The 19515-nt window shown below is 34.6% G+C and overlaps 1 protein-coding gene across 1 annotated transcript in view; it reads right to left on the bottom strand.

Moving 5' to 3' along the window:
* The window catches only part of LOC131027468 (uncharacterized), a 37574-nt gene extending 20145 nt beyond the window's left edge, over positions 1 to 17429 (bottom strand). Inside the window, exons 1-2 of the mRNA XM_057957546.2 lie at positions 17033 to 17429; positions 8244 to 8281 (exon numbers count right to left, since the gene is read on the bottom strand). Of these exons, the coding sequence (XP_057813529.1) occupies positions 8244 to 8281; positions 17033 to 17105 (111 nt within the window). The 5' untranslated portion in view covers positions 17106 to 17429. The remainder of the gene's footprint in view (positions 1 to 8243; positions 8282 to 17032) is intronic.
* Positions 17430 to 19515: the final 2086 nt, after the last annotated feature.

The raw sequence follows: 19515 nt of genomic DNA, 5'->3' as shown, positions 1-19515 counted from the left end.
TTACGGACAAGACAAATATCTAAGGCCGTAAGGCCAATTAGTCATTTGGTTCATCCGACCAATGCTATCTATTTTAACAGATAATGCAAGGTTGAAGAAGAGGATTGCCTAAGGCAAGGATACCAAGGGCTCAACACTTCAAAGCAACAAATGATGAAGGATCAGCTCCAAGAGGATTTCAAGACAAGGATTTTAGAAAGCAAAGATGAAGACTAGCTCAAACATGAAGAAAACTTCACCATGATGGTGAACAAATGAGAGGAAAACAAATCCAAGACATGAGCATGAGAGATTCCACATTATGAAGTAGGAACTACATCATGGGATCTCAAAGTCAAAGAACAAATAGTTCAAGGGGAATTCCCTGACATAAGGATGAAATGCAATGTATCACAAGGAATTTTAAAAATCATGAAGAATGTTCAAGGCAAATTGATTAAGTCTACAAGGCAAGCTGAGGTGGCATTCAAATCACCATTCGTTCAATCAAAGGGGTACCAAGTCAGCATTCATTCAAGGATGGGACAAGTGACACGTAGCACTACATCAAATATTATTTATCTTACCTATCCTCATCTCTCATTGGCCCATATAATGGTGGTCATAACAAACCCTAATTATGGTTTCTATCTTTTGATCTTGGCCATTGATTGTGAATCAATTTGAGCCGTTCATTGTAATGAAACCTCTATTTGAGGCTCAGTGCTCTCATTTGAAAAGGTTAATGTTAGAAGAGTAGAAGATTAGTTGCTAAGGCAGTTAGGAATTAGAAGTTGAAGTAGAAGCAGATTAGGAGAGAAAGCAAAGATTGTTGCCAAGATCTTGTTGCAAGAGACATATTGTATTTCATTGAAGTTATGGTGAATTATGTATGTTGATTCAACATGTTGCATGGTCTCTACTTCTCATTTGTTTTAATGTTGGTTAATTGAATGAAAGATTTTCTGGATGATTAATGGAGAAATTCACATATCCATACTACTAGCAATTTGCTGATTGTAAACTTGCCTTGCGTGGTCAACTGGAATCCTTATTCAAGCTTAACTTCAATTGCAATTCACACATTGATATGTGTTGCCTTGATGGTGTCTATGTTGTTGGTGGTAATTTGAACGTCATATATTTACCTTAGAAGATTGCACTAGCTTTGTGAAGTTGTTCATTGATGTCAAAGCAAAGTCTAATAGAGTCTCACCAAGTCATTCACTACTTCTTACATTCCAAGGATTAGACTAGCTTCCTAAACTCTCTCCTTTTGTCTTTTTTTTCAATTCAAGTTAGTTTAGGAAAGAAAGCATCACAAGATTGCAATATCAGATGATCAAGTTCCAACAGCATTCAAGCATTCATGCATTCAACGTAAGTCCCCTTTGTGATTCCAGTAAAATGACATTAGACCATTGAACTTATCCACACGTCAAGACCTAACATTTCGGAACCTTGGAGTAGTCTCATTTGTTCGCAAAGCATAGCATTTGAGAGAATTTGTTCAAGAGAGGATAAGATACCTTGGTATTTTATTTTTGTGTTGCAATGTGCATAAAAAACACATCAACACAACCTCATAGCAATTGACACATTACTTCCATTTTTTGTAAGGTTGGTGAAAGTTCTTCTAGAAATATGAGGGATACAAGTTCGGCTAAGGAAGCAACTGGATATAACACAGAAGCGAATTTGTCTAACCAAGTGTCAAATGTGCCTCCCTCCTCACCTCCTACTCACATATAATTTGTTCCCTTTTGTCTCAGCTACAAATCTCATTTGAGAATGAAATGAAGAATGAGAACCAAAAACAATTAGTAAATTCAGCCATTTCAAAGGGATTGCAGGCAAAATCATCTTATAGTAATATCATGCATCTATTAGAAACTAAGGAACCCATACAACCTTCAAGTTGTTTTTCTACATTTGTGTTGTCTATAAAGCTACAAAAGGAAGAGGATGATGGAATCAACGGTGAAGCCCAAAACGCTATCACATCTAGAGAGAAAAAGCCATGATTGTGTGCTATGCAACCTTGTGAGATCGATTGATCAAGACAAACATCTAAACTATGAAATTTAGATTGAATACAATGTATAATTGAATGGTTATAAAAGTAAGAAGCAACCCCTAGGTGACGATTAAGTTAGATCATGACAATTGTCCTCATCCTATTTTATGAGACAACATGACCTAAATATGGAAAAGCACTCCTAAGTTTAGCTTAAGTGTAACAAAATAAAAGGGGACCTAATTAATGATTGACCAAATAATTAGGTGATTACCTATTTACTCCAACACCACCCCCCCATAAGTACAACTTTGAGAGAAGCTAAAAACCTAATGATGAATGTGAATACGGATGCATGGATGGGTTTCAACAACAATGCCTAATGAGGTACCCATGCACAAACAAATGAATCTCTCATAACTAGAGAAAAGGAAAAAAACTCATGGGAAAAAGCTCCTCTCCAAAGGAGAAAAAAATGAAATAAATGTGCACTAGTGAAACAAGGAAACGACTAGATGTGACCCCACAAGGGCTACGTCTTTCACATAAGTACAATGGATGTCCCCCAATAGGAGAGAGAAAATGAGGATATGAATCCCTCATAAAGAAGTAGCTATTGTGCAAATGATGAAAGTCTGAAGATAAAACATGATCCACTGCCTACAAACAACATTATCCCCTTAGCAAGAAATAGATCCATTGGTGATTGGACCATTCCCATAAGCCGGATGAATAGGTAAGACAAATCCAAATGATGTGTACGTCTGAAAATTTCTCAAATGTCCACATGGCAGAATGAGATGATGTCAATCCAAAATCTTGTGAAAATTGATGTAGAAGAACAAGCTCCAAAGACAATGATTATGGGCTGACAACAATAATGTGACTATCATGAAAGAGGAGTTGAATGTCCTCAAAATCTGTAATATAAGATTCCCCAAACAAGGATGATATGCCTACTAGATATGAATCCCAAGTAGTTGTTTCTGGAAGACAATACTAATCTAATCATGAACAACAGAAGATGGAGCTTGGGTCTCGATATGAGTAGGAACAAGAAGACAAGGCTTTTAACCATCCAAACATGCAAGACTTAAAAATATTCAAGAACCTCTAAAGTATCATCATCAAAAGATATGGAATCTACATCATCAAGGGAATGAGACAATCTATAGCAAGATCTCTAGGAATGGAGAGATATGAGGGTCTTCGTGGATCTCCCAAAGTCTAGTCCAAAGTGTGTGGGGATACAACAAACATACTGTCATGATCAGCACAAGAACAAATCATACCTACAAAATGGTCAATGATGTTACCTCAAGCCAATCTACTCCCTTGTGTGTCTAGTTCAAGTATGAGTCCATAAAGATATAGCAAAATATTAAGCCACCCGAGATGTGTCAGGATGCCATTTTGTCAAGACTCACAATTATCCTTTTCCAAGATGACCACAAAAGGATGAACAAATAATTATCCTAAAATGATTAAATCAAAAACCAATAGCCTCAATGCATGTAAAGCTAATCAAATGAAGTCATTTCATGGAAACATATCATTTCCAAATGCCAAGACCTCATAGTAATTGAACAAAATGTGAAATCACAAAAAATTGAATAAAATGTACCTAGGACAGATATGGAAAAAGTGCATGTATTGATTTGAAGAGCTCTCATATACCTTTCCAACGTCGCAAGAATTGTAAAAATTGGAAATAAAAGCAAAAAGTTGAGCTCAAGAGCCAAAAATGATGATCTAACTTTGACAAGCGATAAAATGTACCAACAACAAAATCTTATTGTGAGACCTACAACACTGAAAAGTACGTAGAACCTACTTTCCAACGATATCTTGTTTTTAAATATCCAATACTATATGCTCAATTATGGCAAAAAGGAAAAAAAGCCCCTCTTAGACATGATTGAGGGGTTCAAGTGGCTCTATGCTTGTCAATGGGCATCAAGTCAATGGCCAGCTGATGATGCTACTCGCCTTAACGATGACTGGATGGAGAAAATGGAAACGACTAACTGTTCGCAATGACAACAAGGCTACTAAGAGGCAAGAATGTTGGTATGTGGTGATTGATCATGCAAGTACTGTACACTCGTTATGTATCCTTGCCAAGGTTCAAAAAAATTTGGCGTTTTTCTATTGAAAAACCAATATTTGAAAAAACCCTAAAAAGCCGACTTTGTAGGTTGCCCTAAAAATTGCACATTATAAGCAACTGGAATGTAAAAGGCATTGCAATGGTGTTGTAGTGTTTTATTGGATAATAAGAAAAGATTGGACGGCTATGTTTCGTGGATGTAGCCCATCTTGGGTGAACCACGTTAAACCTCTATGTTATTTGGTGTTGTGTATGATTCTTCATCTTTTGTGTATCCGAATCTACATATAATTGTTAATTTGTATTTGCTCCGGATCTGCCAAAACCCTAACAAAGAATTGGGTCGGACAAAGGTGGCGCCCAAGAAAGGGTGACCCAACAAATTCTAGAAGCGTTGCAAGACAATGAGTGCTTGATAGAGACTTCCCAAACAAAGGCAATGACACCAACAGGGCGGTGTAATGTGTAGGTGCCACCTATTTTGTAAATAATGAAAACACAAGGGGTTAAAAAACAAAGGCATGGTCAACAATATGACCGAGGCCTAAACACCTACACCACTCATGAGATTTTTACCAAATAAAATTTAAATGGTTATAAAAATGCCAAAAAATGTTGACATCACCTTTGCCACATGCAAGTGCACACAATTCCCTACTACAAAATCATATGACCCACAAGAAAAATAAATTTCACCACTCGAAAAAAAAATTGTCAATATTGAGTGACACAACAAACTTCTGGAAGCGTTGCAAAATGATGAGTGCGTGGTGGCAACTTCCAAAACAAAGGTGAGAAGACGCAAACTAGGCAGTGGAATGTGTAGGTGCCACCTATTTTGTGGATAAAAATAACATAAGGCATTTAAAAATGAAGGCACCTAGTCAACTATATGACCAAGGCCTAAAAACTCACACTGCTAATGAAATTTTAACCGATAAAATTAAAATGGCGATAGAAAATTTAAACATGCCAAAACAATGTTGACATCACCTTTGCCACATGCAGGTGCATGCAATTCCCTACGACAAAATCATATGAGCCACAAGAAAATTAATTTCACCATTTAAAAAAAAAATCGTTGAATTTGTCTAAAAGACACCACTACTAAAATCTACTTGTCAATTTTTACTGATGTCATCCACAAAATTCCTAAGCAGGAATTCACACAAAATTAATGGTGACCTAATACGACAATGTACAGATTTCTACAATCCTATGGATTTGTGTGCCCAAAATTTAATGCCCTAAAAAAATTTTGCCAAAACCTCAACTTCTCGAATTTGAGTACTAGAACAAGGCAATTTTAGAATTTTTGGTCATTCTAAACTCAATGGTGATGCTCTTTTTGCTCCAAATTGAGCCAATTTTTCCCTCAAGGTCAGATCCCTCAAAAAATAAATAGGAAGTCACAGATTTAATACTTTGATACCATGATGGAGTTGATGGTGAAACCCATAGCTCCTAGGAATCACCTATGACCAAAATGCCTATCACATCTAGAGTGAAAAAGCCATGATTGTGTTATGCAACCTTGGGAGATTGATTAGTCCAAAAAAACATCTGACATTGAAATGAAACTAAATTATGAAATTTGGATTGATTACGATATACAAAAGAATAAAGCTTGATCATGACAAGTGTCCTCGTCCTATGCTATGAGACAACATGACCTAAGTATAGAAAAGCACTAACAAATTTAGCTTAAATGTAATAAAGTAAAAAGGGACCTGATTGATGATTGATTAAGTATTTAGGTAATTAAAAATTTATTCCAATAAGGAATGGAGTTTAGAAGCAAATCTAGTAGAGTCCTTATTAGCAATTATTAATCCATCTTATTCGGAGTCTTCCTATTCCTTAGAAGGAGAGAAGGCAATAAAAGGCTGGACAAAAGTACAGAATGAAAATAAATCTGTTAGAGGGCAGTTAATATGTCATGTAAATCTTCGATTGTATGACATGGAAAATTGTAATTAATTGTATAGCCAAGCATTTCTTTTTTAGGTGTTCTCGATGTGTAGTTTTTTTGCGGCTGGGTACCCTTAATACAATGCAATCCAGTGAAAAAAAAAAGTAGAAACAAATTGGCAACAAACATGGTTAGCGCCTAATTACTGCTCTATGGCTTTGACACTCACGTTTTTTGATAGGTTTGGAAAACTCTTGGAGCCTGGTTAAAATCTCCCCTAACAAAAGCACAAGCACATTCAAATGTTCTCCCCCACTCAAGTTTCTACTTGGTATAGTCATCCACATCAAAGCTATCTCCAATAAAATTATGAACAATGGCATGCCCCATGAAGGTCTTTATGTGGTCTTGGTCTGCCTCTTGAAAAAGACCCACATCTACTTTGCCTCTTAAAAATTTGCAGCAAAATAAATGTTTTACTTAAAAAAACGTTTTCATTGTTTTTTCTAAAAGTTTATTTATTCATCTTATAAGCTAATTCAATTTTAAAATATTTTTGAAAGACCAAAGAAGATATAGAAGGTATGTCAAACAAGAAAAGCTCCTCTTAATATTATAAGCTACATCAAGTAGAATTGACACTAAAAATACAATCCATTGAAACAAAAACCAGCAAACATAGTTCGGGCCTAATTATTGCTCTATGGCTTTGTTGAAATGTTGTCACTGATGATCTATGTATGCAGTGATCCATAAGCATTTGTATCATCCATGATGCTGGGCAAATATCATCCATGATTGAGTGACTTGAAGAAGGTGGCGATCAATCTGCTTTGAACAAAAGCACTTCATAACAGCATCTACAAAGCCGATTCATATGACAGCCATCTATATTAATATGACGTCTAATTGATGATGCCAATCATATAGAAAGTGACTTAAAATGTCTAGCTGACAATTGTCAAATGTCTAATTAATTGTTTAAACATCAGTTATCAGTTATCTTAAGATTTCCAAGTGGCACGACTTCATAAGAAAATAACCAAGCGGTTTCCAAGAGGTGCATTTTTTTTATTAATGATTAAGAGATGTGACTATGCTGGCTGATGTAAAGACATAATTAATAAAGTGAAAGAGGGGTGATTAAGAGATGTTTTTGTTAAATAAAATATTTGTCAAAGAGGTATGAATTATTAAAAAACAAATTGAAGAGAGTTGACTGGTTTTTTTGTATCTATTTGTTGAAAAGGTATGTCTTTTTAGAAGGAAAATGCATGTCTTAGAAGATATATATAAAGATTTGAAATGAATGAGAAGAGTGTGTGTTGTGAGTGAATGAACAATCAAGCATATACACCAGATTTGAGAGAAGCTATTAATGAGAAGATAAATTACAGATTTGATGAGAAGAATATAAGGAGTTTATAGCAGATTTACATGAGGAGATTGTGATCATTTTACTGGCAGATTATGATCAGTTTATATCAGATTTAAGCAAGGAATTATTGCAGATTGAAGAAGAGAGATATAGCAAATTTGTGAAGACAATTTGAGTGACAAGTTAGTGCCTCTAAGTGAATGAGGGGTTGGTGCCTCTGGTGAGTTGATGCTCACAAAGTGAATGAGGGATGGTGCCTCTAGTAGGTTGGTGCCTACAAAATTTGTAACAAGTAAATTAATAGAAGCAAAAATTTTGTCGTGATTTTCTCCCACAAGGGTTTCCACGTAAACTTTGTTGTTGGTGTTGCGTAGCTCATTGATTTCTCATATGTGCTACTTTAAAATAAAATCTTAAATAAATTAAATAAGTTTTGGAAGGTTAAAAAAGAATATTGTTATACTGATTCACCCCCCCTCCCCACCCTCTCAGTATAACCATGTGCTTATCATTCGATGCTCATGTCTTTTAAGCATTTGGAGGACTCCTGAAGTTTAGTTTAAAGTGATAAATTGTGGTCTCGTAGTTTTTAGTTTGGGCTTGGCGATGGGTGCTCCGCCCCTTGACCCCAACCTGTACCTACTTTGCCTCTTGAAAATTTGCAAAAAAATAAATGCTTACTTAGAAAATCACTTCTTTCTAAAAGTTTATTCATTCATCTTATGAGCTAATTCCATTTTCAAATTTTTAGAAAAGACAAAAGATGTTTTATGAGGCATGTAAAACAAGCAAAGATCTTCATTATATTATAAGCTTCATCAAGTAGAACTATAGCATAGAACAGTACCTTGTATTTGAATGCCTCAAATGTCCCATAGACAGTACCTGTAGACAAAAATCCATTAACCTCGTCATTTAAATTTCTTCCACTACAAAACACAGCCAGAACCCAAGTTTAATTGGAAATGTATGTAGACAATAGCATCTATGTTCGTAGAAAACCTAAATGTGAGAGATTAGAAAAGGAGAATTACATTCAAGCTAAGAAAATGCAGCATATATATAACAAGAAATAACAGCATGTATAATCTCAACCAGATTCTTAAAGAATGTAGAACTTTCTTCATGCTGAACTTTCAGTATAAGGTCAACACAGGTTAGAGAGACAGTGGTCAACATTGAGCTACTCTATATCTAGAAAGAATGAATCTCTGACATGTACAGCCGAAAAATAACCGAACTTACTTTTCAATAGAGTACTTTGCTACAACTGTGATGCAGAGAAATATTTAAGCATACATGAATTACATATTGTTGCTGTATAATTTTTATACAGCCTAGATATGAGTAATTCATTAAATTCATTTCAGGTAGCTGAACTAGAGGTAAGTTCAAATCAACACCTTAAAAGCATTTTAAGTTTCTTAGTTCTTACAATTGCTGTTGCCATAAAATGAATCATCAACACCTGTTCTACGGTGGATTTTATGGGTTCACAAGTTCCTTGGGTGAATTCAATTGTTGAATTCAACATAGTCAAATCCTGCATGTTACCATTGGCCAACTTTGCTTCCTAGTTTTTAACTATCTCGTAGATGCTTTCTAATGTGCTCTAACCCAACAATTAACGGTAGAGCATTGGTTTCTTTTTGCCAAAGAGAACCCTCCTCCAACATACTTTGGACTTTGTGGAGGAGTAGATCAGCCTGTGTTTGTAGTGGGTAAACTATTCATTACCTTTCTAAAATTTTCTTCCTTTCTTAGTGTATTATTTTTTGCATTGAAAACAATTTCTAGAAGTCTTTGTTGCATTACTGAGTTGAAAAGGACTTTGCAAAACCGTAGAATTGAGAGAACTATCCCTTTTCTGTAAGTGAAAATTTTGATTATTATGTATGGCCTTTTTGGGCGGTCTTTGGAATAGTGCCAAAATCAAAGATTATTATTTGGTTTGAAATTTTACCAAAAGAAAGAGCAAGATGTCTATATGAAATTTTGCTTCAATATTTGTTCCCAAGTCTGTTTCCTCATGACACTTAGTTCAACCCTTATTTATACCAGGAATTCATTTTTCTAGCTCAGGCTGACTTTTAGGAGAAAGGTATATCTCATAATTTCAAATATTTGTTTCTTCTACTACAACTCTGTATTCCTTACAGCTTTTAGGTGAAAATTATTTGTTGTTTGCCCTCACAATCAAACACTTGGTCTGGAAATGCTTCCTGGTTTTGGCCTGGTCTTGGTTGTAAGGAGGAATTCTCAATGTCATTGGACTCATCAGAAAACTAATTTGGAGAGGTACAAAATGTATTAGATAATAAACATTCAGACATAGCTATTGGCAATTTTTTATGCCTAAATTAGTCAATGGATAGTAATTTGTTATTAGGTTTTTGTTTGTATTAGTTATAGCCTATATATAGCTGCATTTTCTCATCTAATTTCACTGCCTGTTTGTAACTCTTGCCGAAATATATTGCTCTCATATGGTATCACAGACATAACTTCATCTAAACGATACTTTGTATGAGAAATTGCAACAATTAGTGATTGAGGTAAGCCCAAAAGTGTATCCAAATCCCATTTCTGGATGCAGCAATTCTGAGAACAGTATTGCTAATTTCTACCTTTAATTAGAACCTGACCCACACCATTCACAAGCTCCACACCAAAACCTGTCAAAGGCACTCGATTGTCAAAGCTGCAGATGCTGGCAGAAGAGAGCAGGTTTGTGGGCCTCAAAGGAAGGTTTGAAGTTGAAAAGCTATATTGTTGCGTATGGTAGAAGTGGGGACCACCCATATGGGATTACAGTAAAGCCATGAGAGGAAATCATGATAAAAAGTAATCAATAAGACTGTGGCAAACCTCACCACCTCTTTTTTTTGTGTTGCCAAAGTGACTTCCTAGATTAGAATTTCCCCTAAATGTTAGGTTATATGTGCTTGTACACTTTGCAAACCTTGTAAACATTGTAACTCACTTGGGATTGCTAAATTTGAGCAAACTTCACTAGGTAGTTAATGGAATTATCCAATAATTTAATTCCTTGATTTTGGAATTGAGATTGTTTGCATTGCAAGTTTGCTTTAACGTGCAATTCAAGTTTACCTTTAAAGTGTGTTATTCTTGAGAGGTGACTTTTGTTTTACCCTCCTTTAATTTATGAATTTGGGTGCTCAAGCTGCACAAGTGAATATTGGATTTTGGCTGTAAATCCAATGATGAATTTAGAGAATGTATAACAAATTTTGGAGTAAGTAATCGCTGCTCAAATTGATCCAAGAAATTGGTGGTTGTGTTTGTAGTTGTACCTAAAGCTTCTAAATGTTGACAGACCTCAATAGCACAAGCTTGATTCTTATTTCATTGTGATATTCTTACTGTGAATGTAGTTTGAATTGTGCTATTGTTTGCTGGGTTTTTTTCACATAAGGGTTTTGCAACTTATACTCAACAAATTTGCTATTTCTTTGCCGAATGGTTTTAGATTTTGCAATTTAGTAGTAACTCGTCCATGAAGATTACATGGGATTGTGTTCATCATAGACTTTAGAAGGGACCATCTGTATGTAGTTCTAATGAAGTCCTGGGAAGAAATCATGATAAGAAGTAATCAATAATTAAGAAATATGATTTAGATGGAGTAAATGAGTAATGAAGGAATGTGGGTTGCTTGAATAACCAACAGTATGACTTTAGGATGAGATTGCTGATGAAAATAGTTTACAAGAGCTTGGATTTATATATGTTGAATATGGAAAATTAAGGACTAGGATTTGATTTAGAAATCAATGGTGGACGATTCAAGAAAATTAGGGTTGATAAAAAAATGGCAAGTGGCATTATTAGATTTATGGATTTGGGAGATGAGAGGATTGAAAGAAAATTAAGAGCTAAGATTGGCTTGGCCAAATCCAATGGTTGAGGATGAATCCTCTCACACGTGTGAAAGGATGCATGGGTAAGAGAGACCAAAGACACCTGAAAAGAGAGGTACAAATGTCCTCTCACGGTGTGAGGAGACATTGGGAAGAGGAAATTTGACATATGTCTCCTCACAAGTGTGAAGATCACATGGAGAAGGGAGATGGAGACATATTACTTAAACATTTTGTGAGTCCAATGGGTTAAAGAGAGGATGAAGATATTCTTTATCAAATGAATAGTCAAGATTTTGATGTAATTTTTTCAGATAATTAGACTTAGGGAGTGATTAATTAAGTTAATCGCATTTAGCTATAGACAAGGGTTAATTAGTTAATTGATTTGGTTTAACTAACTATTTTACATTTGTAGTAGAAAAGGAGAATTAAATAAACTATTTGTATCTATGTAATCCTTGTGAAATAGGAAAAAAAAAGTCAGACATAATTAAATAGATATAATTTTTTATTAAGGTAAGGGATAAGGATAATGGATGAATTGATTAAATACATAAACAATATTTATTTAATTAACAGTTGAAATAGGATAAAGTATAATGTAGTCAAGTTGTGACAAAATAGGTGCCTGTACTTATATATAGTTGCATTTTCCCATGTAATCTCACCATATATTTCTATCTCTTGCTACAATATAATGGTTGTCTTCTATAGTAAATTCGTTTGTTGAAGCACATTATTTTGCAATTTTTCAAACAACAATTTAGCATTTTTGTGGAAGAACTTTTGAGAACCATAACTTTGGATTCCAAGGAAGTTCAGAGGTGTATCTTTTTTTAAATCTACAATGTGTAGTTTATTCTACCCTATTATAACTCTTATACCTTCTTTTGCTATTTCTCTATGTTGAGCTTTTAGCTTCAATAGGAACTTCCACAGAGATCCAATGTGATCCTGTGGAAAGATTCAAGTAATTTGAGTTAGTCTATTTTACATTTCACTTTAAGGACTAAAAATGAAAATCTTTTATTTAGCTGAATAAGTCTAATAAATTGTAAATAAGCATCAGTGATTTAGATACATCTTCCATCTCATCATTATAAATGAAATGGATGGTTTTATTAACCAAGGCTAGTTTACAAATGATTAGGTTTTTAACTAAATTAGTATAAAGATACAAGAATGTACGGATTCATAAGTTTTTCGAATGGTTGAGAAACTAAAGTTGTTAAATACCAGAATAGCATAGTACATGTAGCTATGAGTTGTATTAGTTGTGGAGGTGTAAGTTTTTCGAAAGAATGGAAAACATAGTTGAAGGTGTAATCATCTGTGTATGTTTCCACATTTTGAAGTTCTCCTTATTGTGTGATTTATACAAGACATAAGCACCAAGAATTTTGAAAATTCTTTGTATTATCAAAGCCAAAAGGATTGAAGGATAAAATCATGTAGTCTAGAGAAAGAGTTTTGAGGTTTCTTGATTGAAGAATTCACAAGATTTTTTTTAAGAAAATTGTGGATTATATTTTAATAAAATAGTGTCTAATTTTGTGGAGTTGCAATTTTTTTTATGTCCCTGCTCGACAAAAACCCCAGCGAATGTTCCTTCGTCGTATTAGATGGTGTGTACCCAAACCAGATAGTGGGGCCAACAACCACATGTCCACAAGGGGGCTAGCTTGTGTTGGCACTCTGGTGGGACGAAAACCCCACTCTTAATGCCAGTGAGCAACATTCACCATCAGTCTGAGCTTTTGGGGTAGTGGCTGCCTTGCTTGGTATCAAAGCCGAGGTATTGAGGTCAAGCCTTGCAGAGCATGGTGGGCATGTAATGTCCCTGCTGAACGAAAATCCAAGATGTTGGCTAAACCCCAACAAACATTCATTCATCGCATTGGCGAGTGTCTAAATGAACTAGATGGTCAGGCCAACAACCATGTGTCCACGAGATGGCTGGTCTGTGTTGGCACTCTAGTGGGATGAAAACCCCACTTTTAATGCTGTTGGGTGCCATTCACCATCAATCCAAGCTTTTGGCATAGTGGTTGCCTTGCTATGTAATGTCCTATTAATGTGACACTATCCAAACTTCTTTGAACTTTCCACACAGCAAATTACAACTGACCGATATTATTCCACTGAGTTTCACACAGCTAGACTGCAACTTTGACCAATTATAAAGGTAACTCAGATAAATAAATGAGAGCTACTTAAACTGTTTTATTATTATCAACGGAATATCAAAATTACAACAATTTATTGCTTTGTAGATCCAAAACTAGACTAAGTCTGGAAACCCTTACAGTACTTTAAAAAATGTGATGAGATGTATGAACAGTCTCCAAGCCGAGCATTAAACAATGTTGGGTTTGCTGGCTGGTCACTGGTTGATACCTTATATAGAGTCCCAGATCTGAAATATTTTCTATTGTCCTCAATCGCCTAGCTGAGTGTAAACAAGGGATTGAATGTGCTTGCTTAGGGTGGAGATCACACTGAAGGAGGCAATGCTTGATCAAAGGTTTGACGCATGCCAGCCCTCAAAACCATAATTGCCTAGCTGGTAAAATGCCTCCATTCGCAGAAAACTTCAGATTTGCAATTGTGAGTAATAATGACTCCTTATCTACCTGATGTTGTCTCAAAGGTTGGGTTTTTGATGTTGGATCTGCAACAGAATACTAGAAACTTACTCACCCAGACCTATAAAAATCTCTGACAGTGCTTAGTTCCTTAGATGGTTACTCCTTTTAAGAGTTTGGAAATCCCAGATTAGAAAGGTTGAGGTCTAGGGCACGTCTGCAAGTAATCTACAGGTTTGCAAAGACAAACCACCCCAAATCTAACTTGTTGCTGGTGATGTCACTTTAGGGTGTCGTTGGCCGCTCAACAAACCAGAAGCCACAAAGGGAGGTGAGAACGAGTACTAATCTGATGAAGCTCTAAACTTCCCTTCTATATAGCAATGCCACCTGTAAATGGAGAAATAATTTGTGAATGTCACCCCCAAATGCTAAACCTGATTGGATTTTTCACAGAAAAAACACAACAATGGCAGGAGTTTCATCCTACCAATTGCCACCACTTTGAGGGTTTTGTCCCAAGCAGTGCCAAAGTGCGAATTGTGAATTGCTCTTCAAAATTTCTTCCAAAAAGATGATGATCAGATCCAGCAAATTCACCCACTTTTATACTTGTTTATGAAATCACCCACTTTGTACTTGTTTGTAAAATCACCCACTTTTATACTTGTTTATAAAAGCTGGAAAAGAAATAAATCGGCCCACAGTTGCAAAAATTATTATTATTATTTAAAATTAGGACCAAGTTGGCCCACATGTGCAATATTTTATTACACTACAATTATTAATATTATTCTTATATATTATTATATTATCATTTTAGTGATTATACACACTTTTTATTCTTATATATTATTATCATTTTAGTGATTATACACACTTTTTTTAATTCAATAAAAAGATATTAAGTTACACCTGGGAGGAGGGGACAACACATAGAAATGGCAATGCACAAATTTTTAAAAAATCACAAAAGGGATTTTGCTGTAAAGTTTGCCTCACTTTTTTAATGTAAAAATTGCAGCCTTGGCAAAGTTAAAATCTCAACCAACAATTTGTGAAGCTCATGGCCAAGATTTTATGCAAGTTTTTACCAAAGGGCAACAACAAATTCTCTGTCATTTTTTCTGCGATTAAACCCACAACCTACGGTTTATCAAACCAAGGCAAAAAACTGAACTAGAGTTTGTGAGCAGTACAAACTGGCAACCAAGGTTTAAACTAGCAAGCTAGAGTTTGCAGAAGATAAGGATTAGAATCACTTCACTTTCGTTGAAGTCCATACTTAGCAGATTTTCATATATCCTACAATACCATGGCTTGGGTGCGTGTTTGAGTCTGTACAAGGCTTTCTAAAGCCTACAAACACAGGATTCCTTCCCATTCATTTCAAAGCCTTGAGATTGCTCTACATACACTTCTTCAATGAGACTATTAAGAAAAGGCATCTTAACATCCTTGATGTATGTTCCAGCCCATGATTGCAACTAAAGACATAATTGTTCTAGTGGAAATGTATCTGGTCATTGGAACAAAAGTCTTTGCATAGTCCAGTCCCTCGTTGAAAATGTTGCCATTGATGTCAAAGGTTGTTTTGGTTTAAGCAAGAATGAGATTGTTAAAATTATGGTCATAGATGTCAAACTTGAAGAGTGAATCGTGCTTCAGCCCACAAGAGTTCAGTATTCAGTGTTTTGTTGGCAAAAGGTATGAAGTAGGGATATATAAGTGCGACAAATAAGATCACGTCAGGGTGATACTTTAGCTTGGATTTAGGAAAATATACTAGTTCAATCAAAGAACCACGACTTTCGCCACCTCTGTCAGGGATGCCAATGAGTCACTCACTATATGGCACATGCCATTACATATTGATTGCTACCTTTAACTTCGTGAAAACTAGTCGGCCCTTCATGGGGCACTCACAGAGATGTTATATTGCAGATTTTGCCTTGAAGATTTCAAGTCACCCCTATTTTTATATCAGCATTGCCCCAATAAATACATGCTCAAACAAAACATAGATTATGTACCCACAGAAGAAATCAGAAATAGGACAAGAAACAATGTGTAGAATAGTTATCAAGTATATATCCCAAATTATAAGAAGCATTGAAAAAATTAAGGGGTAATATAATTTGATTAAGGATGTGATTAAAAAATGTGGTATTTTTCAATTTGAATATTTTCTGCTGACAGAAACACATATACACGCATGTGTATACACATCTACATACCTATATGCACATGCATATAGAATTATATAACATATACCTGTATAAACTTACACATATACGCATAAACATAGAACATGCATATTACATATAAATACATGTATGCATATAATTTGATAAAAGTTAGAGATAGAAAAAGTTTTCTTTTCCAATTTAGAAGACTTCATGTTAATATAGTAATACATACATATCTACCCACATAAACATTTGCATGCTCCTGCTACAATGGATAGGTGTATACATGTATGCATGCACATACACAATACATTTAGACACATATATAGACGTATATACCATGGTACCCATTTTCGTTAAAAAGTACGTATTCAAAAAATGTAAATTGCGTTCAAGCTATGGAATCAGGAAGAGAGCAAGAAAAATGACAGAATATTTTTCAAACAAATATCCTGAAGCTTCAAAGCTATAAAAATAGTAAAGAAAATTTTCATGCAAAACTTATGGCCAATAAATGTAGACATCATTATTTGATTAAGGTAGGAGATAGAGATGGAATTGTCCCTCACCCTGCGCCCCACCTGACGATTAACAATCTTAGAGATAAAATCAGTCAATATTAACCTGCTTCATTTGAGAAGTAGAGCACTAAAAAAACATTGCACGAATAAAATAAAAGCCGTAGGTGTTTTAATCAAAAAAGGGTCTGTTTAATGTTTACAGATGTAATATATTTCTGTTTGCCTTCGACAGAATGCCGCAGGTTAAACAAGAAATAAAACGCTTGTTTAATTTGAAAACAGATTCGGTGTCCACACAGAATATTAAAAAAATAAGTTTTTGATGCACAAACGATTTTCTATCAGCATCTTAGGGTTCTATATCAAATTCCAATAGTATACAAATTCTATCCATTAACAGAAAATCCCCGTGTAACAATAATGAAAATAAGTGTGCAGTAAAAAATTATTTAATTACCGATAGCGCCACCCACAGCACCTCCAACTGCAGCACCAGTTGCCACTCTAGCCAGGCAGCTATCCCTCGCCATTGCAATTTCAATACAAGCAAACTATAAAGAGTAATAAAAACACTTATAAGAGCTAAAACCCTTCTATTAAAGCGGTAGGGTTTTTTTCACAACAATTCGCGATCTAAAACCCTTTCGTATTTTCGCAGCAAAATGCGGAGACAAGCAGAAGAAATTACACAATTGGATCGACTTTTAAATCACCCCCATAAATTTCGCAATTAACGTTCCAAATACTTTTTTACAGTTGAAATATTAAAAAATATATTATTCATTACTATATTTAAGAGGGTATATCTAGCAGGTTTGAACCTTCATGACAGAAAAACGACACCACAAACTAAGTATTACAACATTCATACCAACATTTTTAGTATTATATTAATATCATTTTTTTTATTATTATATTATTATATTTTTTATTATTATGATATTATATTTTTGTTATTATATTATCATTATCACTATTAGTTTTGTTGATATATTATTATATTTTCATTATAATATTATCATCTTATTATCTTGTCTTATACTCATTTTTATTTAATTATTGTTATCATCTTATATTATTATAATAATTAGAAGTGGATTGCAATGGATAAGGACATGAGCTTTATCTTTCAATCTTCATACTAAATATTTTTATCTATTAAATTAATATGACTTAGTTATCCATCAAATAAACAAATAAATCTAATCATTATCCTCTCATTTCTTGAAGCAATCTCCTTATTAAATAAATTAATAAATTTAAAATTATCTTCTCATGAGCTAACATCATCGTCAAAATAGCAATTTTTCTCATAAATTTAATTGAGTAATCAACATTTCCTTCTTAACTTCTAATGTATGAACAAATCTCATTCAACCTCATTCAATCTTCTAAAACTATATAAATTTGTCCTCTTAATTATCATTTCATTATAATGAAAAGTAACATTTTTTTTTCTATTTACAAAAAAGAAAAATTTAAATTAACCTTGAAAGCTCAAAGAGTTACTTTAAGATACAACAATAATTGTCATTGAAGCTAGGAATAAAAATTTGAAGAGTTTAATCATTCAAAGAATGTTATTATGCCAAAGGCATTAATCTCAATTGCATGCATACACATATATTAATTAAAAAATATGTTTTATGATAAAAAATTAAAACATTTTTAAAAAATGGCTCATGTAGGTGGGAGAGAAGGGTGATGGACAGACCAGGTGGATGAGGATCTATCATAGCCAAAGGCTCAAATGTATCAAAGATCCGGTCAAAATGAAGGGAGAGCGTTGAATCCTCCAAGGCAAGTTAGGGGCAATCATGATTGGGAATGGTTTGGCTCATGACACAAGCAATACGGCTTTCAAAATAACAAAGAGGATATTTTCAAGAGGCGAACCAGGGATGATTCAAGGAGGAAGAAGGGAGATGGCAAGATTGCCCAAGAGAAGTCCCCTGGATCACAATTTTTTTTAGAAGAAGGAACATGGGAAGGTATAATGGAAAGGCCAATAATGAGTATGGTCAACAATGGTAATAGAGTAAAAAAAAATTAACAACCAGAGCAGGTGGAGAGATATTGATCAACAATGAGGCAGCTGCAAGGAGGATAGAAGCAATAAAGAGCATTTAAGAAAGAGCAAGAATAAAAAATGTATAGATTCAACCCCTGAGACAATGGGAATTGTAAACAAAGGTAACCCTAAAACCCTAGGTAAATGTATCTCTTTATTACTAGAAGATAATGTGGTAGAAAATGTTGTTGCAATTAAGGAATGTAGGTTTTTTAATAAAGTGAGTATATGGTGCCAAAAGAATTTTGGATCTTCGATCCTATTGAAGTCACTACCCAATTAGTTATTTTTAGTAGAATGCCCTCTGAATTTGATAAAATGGAGGATTTTGAACCATGGCCCATACAAGATGGATGGAACTAGGATTTTCATGAAATATTGTATGCCCAACTTTGATCCTTGGAAACACGAGATTAAGGTGACCCTAGTGTGGATCCAGCTTTACAACCTACCTTCGAAATATTGGGGAGAATAATTATTGTAAGAGATTGGAGGAAAATTGGGCTCTTTTGTTAAAATGAATGACAAATTAATGGATAATCACTTTGGGCCCCATACAAGGATCTATGTAAAAATTATGCCCTACCCTTCACTCCCGAATGAGGTAGAACTACAATCTAAGTTTGAGGTATCGAGACAAAAAATTGAAAGGGAAGATGGTTTGATTTTGTGTTCCAAATGTGTCTCCAAAGGACATGGTAAATGATAATGTTGGATACCAAAAAGCTCCAAAGAGATCAGAGGGAAGGGTTAGGAGGTGTCACTCTCTTAGGATAGGAAGAGATGCAAAACTAAAATAGGGAATACCTCCAACACTGTCAGCCAGTCCAAATTGAGGGAGTGAAAAAAGGAGAGGATGGGACCTAATC

The sequence above is a fragment of the Cryptomeria japonica genome, chromosome 4 (genome assembly GCF_030272615.1).
Source record: "Cryptomeria japonica chromosome 4, Sugi_1.0, whole genome shotgun sequence".
Taxonomy (NCBI): domain Eukaryota; kingdom Viridiplantae; phylum Streptophyta; class Pinopsida; order Cupressales; family Cupressaceae; genus Cryptomeria; species Cryptomeria japonica.
This window is presented reverse-complemented; position numbering and strand designations above follow the sequence as displayed.